At 38.4% G+C, this 12,299-nt stretch overlaps 1 protein-coding gene across 4 annotated transcripts in view; it reads right to left on the reverse strand.

Annotated features, from left to right (window-relative positions):
- The window catches only part of LOC106859662 (BDP1 general transcription factor IIIB subunit), a 52,691-nt gene that overhangs the window by 12,020 nt on the left and 28,372 nt on the right, over window positions 1-12,299 (reverse strand). For all 4 annotated transcript variants that reach the window (XM_088155837.1, XM_088155838.1, XM_014887111.2 and 1 more), the window contains exons 26-35: window positions 9,146-9,335; window positions 7,947-8,164; window positions 6,650-7,043; window positions 4,489-4,602; window positions 4,182-4,218; window positions 3,694-3,777; window positions 2,820-3,051; window positions 1,707-1,864; window positions 909-1,050; window positions 171-357 (exon numbers count right to left, since the gene is read on the reverse strand). In XM_088155837.1, the coding sequence (XP_088011963.1) occupies window positions 171-357; window positions 909-1,050; window positions 1,707-1,864; window positions 2,820-3,051; window positions 3,694-3,777; window positions 4,182-4,218; window positions 4,489-4,602; window positions 6,650-7,043; window positions 7,947-8,164; window positions 9,146-9,335 (1,756 nt within the window). The remainder of the gene's footprint in view (window positions 1-170; window positions 358-908; window positions 1,051-1,706; window positions 1,865-2,819; window positions 3,052-3,693; window positions 3,778-4,181; window positions 4,219-4,488; window positions 4,603-6,649; window positions 7,044-7,946; window positions 8,165-9,145; window positions 9,336-12,299) is intronic.

The raw sequence follows: 12,299 nt of genomic DNA on the forward strand, positions 1-12,299 counted from the left end.
TTTGTCTGAAAGATTATTTGGATACACCTCTGTGAAAAAGCAAGTTTCATTTACCAGCTGAAGTACCAGGTCTTTAGAACTACTGAGTACATTTGCACTGAAAACCTCTTTCTTTACAGAATTTCAAAATCTGGGCACTTCTGGACTGTAATTAAGTTTTTGCTCTTTACCTGAGTAAAGTTGACTGTACATATATGGTACTCAGGAGGACAAGGACTTCGCTCAGACAGTTCATCCACAGAACTTGCATTTGGATAATCTTCTAGTCCAAGGTGTGATTTTTCAGGTTTGGGTGATGCAGTTAGATGTCTTAAGTCTCCTGAATTTCCACAAGCACCTCTTATCTGCTTTTCTGTTCTGCAAGGTATATATCTAGTTAATTTGAAACCAAAGATACCCTGCACAAACGCTGAATTCAGTGTTACAATGTATTGAATTTGAATCCAATGGAACTACAAGGAAACAAAACACCTCTTTAAAAACTATATCGCTGTACTAAACAGAATGCATAATCTTTGAACAAATGTACATTAAGAATTTCAGGGCAAGGCCTCTCTAACTCGATTAATGGAGACATTCCTACTGAAAGTACAATCAAGCAGGAAGCCTTATAAGCTCATTAACATTTCTAAATGAATCAACTCTAACATTTCCTTGCAGTTTCATGGAAGACAGTTACGCAGCAAGGTAAGTTCTGAAATACCAAACGAAAGTTAATGTTCTGTCTCCAAAAGCTGTAGCACAACAGGCAAGGGAGAAAAACCTGAAGTCTAAACTGTACACTATCTGTATAAACACACACAGTGTGAGCACACTGTTTCCATTACAGTTGCATACTACACCTGAACTTCAGCTGCATATTTTAAGAGACAGTAGGAATAAAGTCAGTATTAAATGAGTCTTCAAACCTCTCAGTTTCGTCTACTTGCTTCGTAAGTTCCGTATTTCCAGCTGCAAAGTCATGAAGAACTGAAGAATCATCTGCAGCTGGTTTGATTGGTTCTGGTTCCACCTTCTGCATTTCTGCATTACCCCTCAGAGTTGTAGGATCTAAGTTTCATAAGAATAAACATTTAAATAATTTCTTTTCAGTCTGCAGGTGTATATACATATCTATATTACTTTTTACATATAATCTTGTAAGTATTAAAGTTTTGTAGTATGTTTATACAGATACATTAGCATATACATGAATGCGTACATGTATACTTGCATGTCATATATAAATAAGGCACATACGCATATCTCATCTTGCCTTTCCTATGGTATGAAGACAATTAAGAGTTTGAAGAGCACCTTTTTTGCAATTGCTTTAAGAATAGAAAGCCAGTTCCTTCTATATCCTCTTCTACTTTTAATGGAAGGAAAAGATAGTAATAATAGAAGAAAGTATACTCTATTAGACTGTATTTCTGTAATTGGCAGTCCAGTAATTTAAGTGCTTTCCAGATAATTTAATACCTGCAGGAAAAAACTGCTATCCAGATTTCATTTAATTTTATAGTGAAAGGTATACTTGTGTATAAAACTATATCACAAATGGGTACCCTATGTCACAGTGGTGATGTATTATCTGTAAACATGAACAGAAAGTGAGGATTTTCAGCTTTGTCTCATTTCATGAATCTACTGAATAGATAGATTCATAGTAGATATGAATCTACTGAATAACCATTACAGAGCCCTACGACAAGAAATAGGCTTACCAGTTCGAATTTGCTCTAGTTGTTCCACAAGTACATTTGTGTTAAGTATCTCCTGCATTATGTCTTCATTGGACCTCAATATTCCAGATGTTGGCTCGGGCTCCAGGCGTCTGTCTCCTGTCAGTCTCATACTATTTACCATAGACAAAGAGCTACCACTGCAAGTAAAAGGAAAAATGTCATAAATAGAATCCTTGATTTTTGACAGCTAGTGAAGAGAAGATGGAAGAAATATGGGGTAGATCCATGAAGACCTGAAATGCAGGCTGCAGCTGGCAGAGAAGACAGAGAACTAACCAGCAGGATAAAAAAACTGCGAATTGAAACAGACTGTTATGCTGAAAACTAGTAGGTTTCTAATATAAAGGAATTTTAGAAAAAGAAAGAAAAATTGCAATGTTTAAATGACAGGAGAAGATCAGAAATCTAATACATATGACATGGTAGTAAATTCTAGTTTAATAATATAATAAAACTGGACGCAAAATAAATTATCTTGGATTAAGATTTTTCAACGCATATAATCTCATCATTTGTTCAAGCAATCAACAAGTGAAATAATATTTCAAATTATATATGATCACCAGCAGATGTTTCTCTGGAAAAGTGTCCCATTAAGCTGTTTTCTAGTTCATAAATGCAAAATTATAAAAGATCAATTGCTAGAAACCATAATGATGGAAGATCAACTGGTTTCTTGCCATCCCTTTGCTCTAGATCTTTGATCTAAACCCTCACAGCAGCAGTGACACTTAAGCAATTTGCCTTGGACTGATTAGCTGAAGAGAACTTTGCAAAAAAGAGCCTGCTAATTAACAGTGATCCGGTACATCATTAGTTTGCATATTTTTAATTCCCCCCTTCCCCAGGTAAACTTAAGTAGAGAAAAACTAGCTGTAGATACCCAAAATTACATACAAACACTTCATGAAAGTAGTAAGAAAGAGACGAGGAGTTTTTGCAGATTATCATACTGAATTACATAAACTGAGAAAGAAACCTTTACTTAAGCAAGACTGATTGCAAATCAATAAAAATGCCAGAAATAACACAGCAAAAGTAAGCAGTACCAGAGGATCTCTCTCACTAAAGAAAATGAAGTAGTTATTTAACCTGGTATCAGTAGCATCCATCTCTGAATATTGTTCAACACCTATTCTTGTGCCAGTGATTTGATGCTCTACATTGATGTTGTTTCCATCCTCAGAAAACAGCAATTCCTTGATAGAGGTATCTGAAGCAAGCAAATACTGACTAGAAGTTCTATTTTCTTTGGAGTAGGTATGAATTACAAGGCTATCAGCCATGTCCAAGTCATCTTGAGCAGGAGACATATGTGTCTGTTCTGGTAATAACAATAAAAAGAATGGGAAAACTTCATTTAAAACACTCACGTTTCGTATGTATATAAAGCTATATAACTTCAAGCCTCATTTAACAAAGTTGGTATTCTCTAAAAAGACACAGATTCAAATCCCAGATAAACACAGTCCTAAGAAAACACTTTTTGTTGTAAGAAAACAACAACTTATATTTAGCAAAATGCAAATAATAAATGTTACACAAAATCTATAAAAACACAGATAATTTCAGGTTGCAGCTAGTTAGGATGAAAAGGCTATGCTTCACAATAAAGGTCTGAAAAGATCCCTGAAAGTTATAGCCATTTAAGCTTGATCCCTTTCTTCTGTCCAGTTTATGTGTCCAGATCAATTAAAACATGTGCTTCGTAAAACAGGTCCCCGAAACAACTTTCTAGCAGTGATACAGTTGGCAGTATTCAGCAGGGTGCCTGCCTCTTTCCAGCCAACCTGCACTGGCTGGACTCACTATGTGTTACAATTCAATAGGGGTAAAAGCATAAAAGGTTCTTGACCCCCTGCTATGCAGCAGCATGTGGAAGAGCTTTGCAGCCACTGCTCCATCCCTCCTTAGGTGGGCCCACAAAGCGTAAGAGCAAGGCTTTGTCCCATAAATCATATCATACCTTCAGTGCTTGTTTTTAACTGGAAATTTGGATCACCCATTGCAAGTAAAGTCATAGCAGCTTCAGTGCTTCCATCGTTAATTCCTGTGAAGTTGTTTACACACATTAAAAATCACAAACACATTAATCAGAAATCCACTTACCCATACCCAAAAAGTATTTGACACTATCACCAATACAGTGAAGTATGTATTTTTTAAATTGACCTTATGGATCAAAATGCTTGTCGACAAGCAGCCATTCTCATCTAGCAAATTCAAACTAGCAACAAGACTGCCTTTAATGGGTGTACTGGGTACACATGGCAAGGTGTTGGCAGCAGGGGCCTGCCCTGGACACAGCCAGTTCCAGCTGACCCATTGCAGACACAGATGAGCCTGTCAGCCAAGACAGTGGCAGCTTTGGAAACATATTTTAAGAAAAGGGGAAATGTATATATCGGTAGCAAGTTAACAGGAAATACATGAGCAAGATTGTATCATATCTACCTTTGTCCACCTCTGGATTCTCACGTATGATTGCTTCCTTAAATACAAAGAAAACAATATCAAAGTTCTATATAAAATGGCTCCGTAATTTTTATTTAATGCTTACACATAAATTCTGTGCCCACACATTACCCTGGTTTTAAGGCTAACAAAATATTTACTAACGTAGTTTTCCCACAGCTGTACCTCACATCTGTGTGGGACAGGTAGCAGTCTAATAAGCTACACAGTTACATTCAGACATGGCAACAAGAGACTGCTGAAATAGCTTTGTATGACCAATGAAACAAACAAAAGACATTCTTACAGCTATTGAGGTGCTTATTTTTTCTTCCCTCTGTACTGGTTGGAGAGAAGCACAAGGAAGACTTTCAGCATCAGTAGCCACCTGCACATCTGGGATATTCACAGGTATTTCCAGCTGTAAAAGTAATTTTACAGGTATTTCAGTTCATCAGACACAAAAGAAAATCTGTCAAATGCAAATTTTTATAAACCTCACATATTAACAGATGTTCAACATCTAGAAGGATCCTTCACAAAAATCATACCTTCTGATTTGAGAAGGAAGCAGTGGTATGAACAGAAGGCAGAACAGGTACCGCTACCTGTAGCTAAGTGGAAGCATCAGACCTAAGGCCTTGTTTCTAGTCACTCATTTGTCCACCAAATTAAGTTATGCAGCTGAGATCTTTTACAGTGACTGTTTACCTCAAGTGGTTTTTCTTAGTCTTTACTCTTTCTCTGCTTTCTAAGTCTTCAGGATGGAAAAACAGTTCAGACTTATTTCCAAAGCAAGAAAGGGAACAGACATGCAGATATACAGAAACACACCCACTCACCATTTTACCTATTTTTTTGTCTCCTTCAGCACTGTGTTTTCACTGAGAACTTCAGACATTTGACATTTTCAGAAATGAGGACTTGAAATTTGACAGAAAGTTTATGGTATTTCCATGGAAGTTCTCACAGAAAACACTGCTTAGTCTGGGCTGCTCTCAAAGGCTTACACTTTACAAGTGCAATTTGTAATGTTTTGACTGACCTATTTGAATTTTAGAACAGCTGGGTCCTTGGATATCTAAGCACATCCTTCACTAGTACTCATGTCTTGTAAATGTTAAACTAGGCAACTTGATTATAATCTCCACAAGTAATATATATTCCACATCTCTGAAATCAAGGATTTAGCAAAAGTTTCCATGCAGCTACTTTGCTGCCCATTATTGTTCTAGAGATCTCTTGGTGTTTTGACTGAGCTTTAAATTATTCTGCTGTTTCACCTGGAGAAAGAAACAGTGTGATCAATCCTGGAGACAATAAAAAGCAGGATTTCAGTGGGCAAAGAGAGAAAGAGGACTAGCAGTAATAATAAGCAAAAAAGCACTTGAAAGCAAAAAGCACTGAAGTGAAGGTAAAGTAGCGATGACAGAGAAAAAAACAGAAAAATGTCTTGTACGGGATAGTGTAAAACCTAGGCATGATACAAATGGTATGAAATAGAGGGTGAAGACTGTACTGGGCATGGCTGGGATGAAGTTAATTTTCTTCATATCAGCCCACATAGTGTCGTCTTTTGGATTTATAACTACAACAGTGTTGGTAACACACCAGCGTTTTTGCTATTCCTGCACAATGTCAAAGCTTTTTTCCTATTCTTTTACCCAGAAAGGAGGCCAGGGTAAGCAAGAGATCAGGAGAGCACACAGCTAGGACAGCTGACCCAAACTGATCAAGGGGAATTCTGTATCATATGATGACAAACTCAGATAAAAGCTCAGGGAAAGGAAGGAGAGGAGGAGCCCATTTGTGGTTAGGGCATTTGTCTTCCAACGTTACTCTTACACAGGCCCTGATTTTCAGAAAGTAACCTGTCAGTGGAAAGCAGCCATAAATTCCTTATTTTGTTTTCCATTTACACGCAGCTTTTCCTTCATGTATGTAACTGTCTTTATGTCACTAGAGAAATCTTCTTGTTCTCCTTCTAATTTCTCCTAATCCCACAGGAAAAGGGAGTGAGCAAGCAGATGTATGTGTCTGGCTGCTGGTCAGGTCAGCCTACCTGACAGTTAAATTTCCATGGCAAGGGTGACATGACATACAGAAACATTTTTCTCATACCCTCATTTCCTAACATTCAAATATGAAATTGAAGTGCTCCATTTGATCCATCTTGGGCCCCAAAACACATGAAAGAGCACTGAGTCTGGGCCTATATTCAACCCCAATAAAGAAACTGGTGAGTACCCTGAAGACCTATATACAGTTTGTAAACATAACTGGATTTTAGGCTGATTTAGTATTAAGTTCAAAACCAAGTGTATGTGCCAAGTAACATCCCTACTACTCTCAACACCATTCTTAACTTGAGTTCAGATAAAACCCAAATACTCAGAGATACAATTAGAATAAAATCTTTTTAAACACTCAGAACAAAATTACATTTGTAGAACCCCACTACACAATACCTCCTCCATGGTTTCCTGTATCTGCACAGGAATTGGTTTTGGAGATCGAAGACCTATAGGAACAAACACTGGAGCCTTGTTTACTTCCTCTGATGCAAAGCATTCATCTTCATCACCAAGCTCAAAGTCATCTGTCTCCTCATCCTCCTCCTCCTCTTCAGAAGCCCGGAGGGTAACAAAGGTTATCTTTGAACTTCTGGGTTCCTTCCCAGATTTTCTTCTTTGTGTAGTTTTCAAACTTTTGTCTCTGGTAACATGCAGTTTAGCTTCTTTTCTTTGACTCCCCTTCTCACTACAATAAGCCTCACATTCAGAGGCAGAAGAAGTAGCAGGTTTTGGCTCCAACACATGTTCTGGCAGTGCTGTCTGTTTTGATGATCTCCTGAATTGCCTTCTAAAGTGCAGAACAAAAACCATTAAATACAAGACCTTCCAAAGAGAGGGATACTACAAATCAAAATAAACTCAATTTAAAAAAAGTTATCATTGTGACCAACATAGTGACAAATAAGTATTTAATCAGAAATTTAATTTTTTCCTGTGTACATAAGGGACTGACTGCAAATGTGTATTAAGCAGTTTCAAAATACTAGAAATCTTCACAATTGAACTTGCAAGATACACAATTCTTTGATTAGAAAACTATGAAATAATTTTAATTTTGAGGGATGTGGAAGTCACACACTTTTTAAGTCATAGGAACACTTCCAGCTGTCTTTTGCTAAAGCTAGACTTGAAGCCCCAAACTACGATAGTTTAATTGATCAGACTATTGTTTACAAATTGAAACTGTTAGATGGTAACTACTTATCTGCCTTGGTTTCTCAGACAACATTCTCTTAAATAATCAGTTACCTACAGTTTCCTTCCTCAAAATCATGGGCACAACCATTTTGAGTATCAAAAGTAATGACAAACTTCGCTCCCAAAACATCTGCCTTGGTAAACTGGTGGGGAGTGGAAGCAAATGGCATCAGAGGACACTTTCAGACCAAAATTTCTCTTTAGATTATTCCCACAATCCCTATGCCTCAAACATAGGTACTCTCCAGTCATCCCCGATAAAATCAGGAATTTCTGTTGAAACCATGGGATGGATTGGTGAGAGTGCTGGCTGTGTTCATTTTATGAGAATACAGGCAGAGTAAGAGACAGAGTATCTGCACACATCTGCTAAGTTCAGATGGAAGACTCAAAAACTGACATGCTGCATGCACTCAGATAACACATGGCAGAACTATGGCCAATAATTATCAACCAACTGAGTTTGGTTTGTAAAGCGAAACAGTTGTTTTACCTTGGGAAATTGTCTGAAAGCTTTTCCTGTGAGGTAGAAAGCCGAGAATCATTATCTTGTTCTACCTGACTCGCACTCTCTGCTGATATCCCTGGAGACTGGAGTGTAATGTCCTGCCTGATTGTCTTATGCGATGTTTCTTCAAAATGCTCTGCAAAATTGTGTTTCCTTGTAGCTTCTGAGAAGGATCCAGTTTCCACTGTATTACTGGAGTTTTGCTGAACAGAGGAGGTAATTATTACCATATTAAGCGCCAAACATTTGCAACTGGTTTGAGGATCTTGAGAATGCGCCTAGCTGTCATCTCTGATAACTTAGGCTATTTTTCCTCATTGTCTTTAGTTTTGGACTCTAAAGCAGAGCTGTCATTAACTGGTGTTATCTATGATGCCTGAATTCCCAGTGCTGCTGGTAGTTAACAGAACAAGACCATGCTCAATTTATCAAGAGCAACAACTCTTTAGAAGCTAGAAATATGAATAATTTTCTAAACTTACTCATTAATTTAAAGAATAATTTGCAGGTACAATTTTTTTTTTGCCATGGGAATAAGGTAGGAAGAAAAAACTCTCATACTTTATATAAAAGCATTTCAATATTATTCATATACACAGACTAACATCAGCAACCACAGTTCTGTCAGCTTTGGATACTTGGCTAATATTTTATGTTAACTAGAAGTTTTAAGTCATCCATATAGAAAATAGGGAATACCAGACAAACTTGACTCAGTTTTCACAGCATTAGACAGAGATGGAACTAGTCTGGGCTATGCTAGGCCTGCTGAGGAAATTGAAGAAGGTCTCAACTATGTTTACACTAATTTTAATTTCTAAGTATATTAACACAGATATTAGGTAGTATCTGAGGTTAGTTAACCACCTTATTTTCCATTGTCCAATGAATAACAAACAGTAAATTATTTTTAACAATGTTAGCATGCATTTATTATAATGCAAATTTCTGATCATATAAACCACAGAACTTAGGACAACAGTGTATGTAAAGTATTTCCACAGTATTTAAATTCTAAGGCCATTTATTCAGCATAGTTTCCAATAGTGAATTTTGAAAAAATCAAATAATCACATTAACCTTTTCCAGCCATATACTGGATTTCTGTGCCAGCTATCTTTCTAAGAACTTGGGCAAAAGGATTGAGGTATATAACTGGCTCAAAATACATGACCAGCACTTACCCCTGATACACATGTTCTTAACAACACCAATGACTCTTCATTTCTCTCAGTGTTGTCCTCTTCTCTGTTTTCACACTCTTCAGGATAATCCCTTTTCCTAGTAAGTCTCATTAGGTCAGGCCTTGGATTCCAATGGGGCTCCCTTGCTCTCTGTCCACTTTCTTCTCCAAAACTTAATTTATCATTGGATCTACAAAAATATGTTTCAACTTTTACTCCTGAAGAACTACAAAATACACTCCATAAGCTTGGCTTACTATCAGACATTTAGTACTTCTAGCTAGAAATGAACTTGTGCTTTGAATTTTTGTTTGCTTAGTTGGCTACATGTAAAAAAAAATAAAGAAAAGAAACACTACATAAAGGAGTTAATTAGTCTGCACCAGTGGACCTTCCTGATTACTTTTGGAAAAGATTTTTTGGAAGGAAAACAACATTAAGTCAGAGAGATTGGAAAGTACCAGCTATACCAACATAGGTCTCCAAAATTAAGCAGCCGCAGGAACATTATATTCACTAATTCCAGTGCTCAAAGTTCTACGGCTTTCAAAAAGTATACAATTCTTCTATCTGTTCAAACACATTCATATCAGTAAGACCAAAATCTTGGCCTTCTAAGCTCAAGATTTGATAAAAACGGACAAAGAGTAATCCAAAAGAATACAATTTAGTAAGAGTTATCTCGGTCCATGGGAGAGTGATGGAACAACTAAAGTTGGAAACTACTACATGAAAGTTAGAGTAGACAGGATGGATTCGTACTGGGGAAGTGATGCTTAATGAACTTGGTAACATCTTTCAATGAAATGACTGTCTCGATAAATTGAGAGCAGTGAATAGTGTCTCACTAGACTCCAGTAAGGCTTGTAACACTGTTGAACACAGTCTCTTCTAACATGCTGATAAGGGAGCTGATGAAGTATGGACTGCAAGTAAACTAAGAACTGACTGAGTTGTCAGGTTCTGAGGTTTGCAATCAGTTACACAAAGTCTCCAGTTGGAGACTAACAACCAGCAGTGTGTGTCATGGGTCAATACTGTACTGACTCCTGTCCAGTATCTCCACAAATGATCTAGGTAATGGAGCAGGGTGTAACCTCAGCAAGTTTACAGATGAGGCAGATCGAGAAGGAATTGCTAAGACACCCAAAGGTTATACAGGCCTCCAGAGGGACCTGGAGAGGCTGGAGAAATGGACTGACAGGAACCTCAGGAAGTTCAGCAAGGGGAGATACCCCAGGGGAGGAACAACCCAAGGCACCAGTGCATGCTGCAAGCCACCCAGTTAGAAAGCAGCTTTGCAGAAAAGAACTCGGCTGTCCTGGTCGTCTTCGAGTTGAGCATGAACCAGGAAGGTGCTGTGGCTGCATAAACAGCTAACAGTGACCTGGGCTGCAGCAGGAGAAGCTTTGCCAGCAGGCCGAGGGAGGTGATCCTTGCCCCTTGTTCAGCACTGATGAAGCCACACCTAGAGGACTGACCAGTCCTGGGCTCCCTGGTAGAAGACACCTGGACACACTGGAGACAGCCCCTCAAAGGGTCACACAGATGGTAAAGGGCTGGAAGCATCTCTCCTGTGACAAAAAGCTGAAGGAGCAGGAACTGTTCAACGTGGAGAGAAGACTCAGGGGCATCTCTTTAACATTTCCACAAAAACCCAAGGGAAGGGTGCAAACAGGACAGAACCAGGCCCTTTCCAGGTGTACCCAGTGACAGGGCAAGAGACAATGGGCAAACAGTGCAAGACAGGAGGTTCCTTCGGAGCACCAGGAAATCCTGTTTCACTGTGAGGGTTACCAAGCACTGGCACAGGCTGCCCAGAGAGACTGTGGAGTCTCCATCCTTGACAAAATTCAGAAGCTGTCTAGACACAGTATTGGGCAGCCAGCTCCAGATGGCTTGACTAGGGGTTTGGACCAGAACACTTCTAGGAGATCCTTCCACCCTCAACCATTCTGTGAGACTGTGAAAGTCCACCATCATAGATGACCAGAAGACTGTCAAGGCCCTTATCTTGTTATCACAAAGACTCTGAGACATGATTTCAACATAATTTATGGAAGATATTTTAGAGTTTTAGAGTTTGAGTTTCAGAGACAGATGCAAACCAGAAGTTAATTCAAGAAAACAGCAAAATTGTAAAATAAATTGATTTGGGACTGCTCTGTGTAAGCTAAGACTGTAACGTTAGCTTATAATATAACCCAGAGCAATCGCATGTAAGTAGCATTATCTGCCTCATATTGCACATGTATTATAAGCATCATTACAGGAAGTTCTCCTACTGGAAAGAAAAACTGAAGAGACTCAAAATATATCTTAGATAAACATAAAATTAGCTTGCTGTCTTCTTGCCATTTCTCAATTATAAAGGAGTGCAAATGGCACTTCTCAGTCTTTGGTGCACATTCAAGAATGTATTAGTGAGAAATTCAGACGCTAAACCCTGATTACTTCCTTCTGCTCTCACCCATTAAGGTCCTTTTAAAAAGGAAAACTGCCTTCAAAGAAATCCCCTAATCCTGTTAAAAACTCTTAGATTACTTAAGAATGCCACCTAGTGACTTTCACTGCACATAGGAGATAGCAGCTAATACAACTCAGAGCCTGTGCTTCCAAAAGCAAGTGCTGTACAAAAACAACTGGACAAATGCACAAAAGTTTTAAAGTACTGTTGCAGCTTAACCCCAGCTAACAAATAAATGCGATGCAGTCAGTCAGTCTCCAAACGCTAGGGAGAAGGGGAATTAGAAAAGAAAGGTAAACTTTGTGGGTTTAGGTAAGAACAATCAAAACAAAGTATAATATAAAATAATGAAAAGGAGACAGAGGGGAATGAAACACAAGTGAAACAAGTGATGCACAACTGTTCACAGCTTGCTGACTGATGCCCAGCCTGTCCCCAAGCAGTCTTCAGCAGCTCCTTGCCAAGCCCCTCCAGTTTACACACTGAGCATGATGTTCCATGGTATGGAATATCCTTTTGGCCAGTTCAGATCAGCTGTCCTGGCTGCTCATCTGCTTTTGCACCTACACAATGGCACACGATGAGATACTGAAAAGTCCTGAATTCAAGGTAAGCACTGCTGAACAACAAGTAAAATATCAGTGCGTTATCAATGTTATTCTCATATTAAATCCAAAACGCAGCACT

This window comes from Sturnus vulgaris, chromosome Z, assembly GCF_052056855.1.
Source record: "Sturnus vulgaris isolate bStuVul1 chromosome Z, bStuVul1.hap1, whole genome shotgun sequence".
Taxonomy (NCBI): Eukaryota; Metazoa; Chordata; class Aves; order Passeriformes; family Sturnidae; genus Sturnus; species Sturnus vulgaris.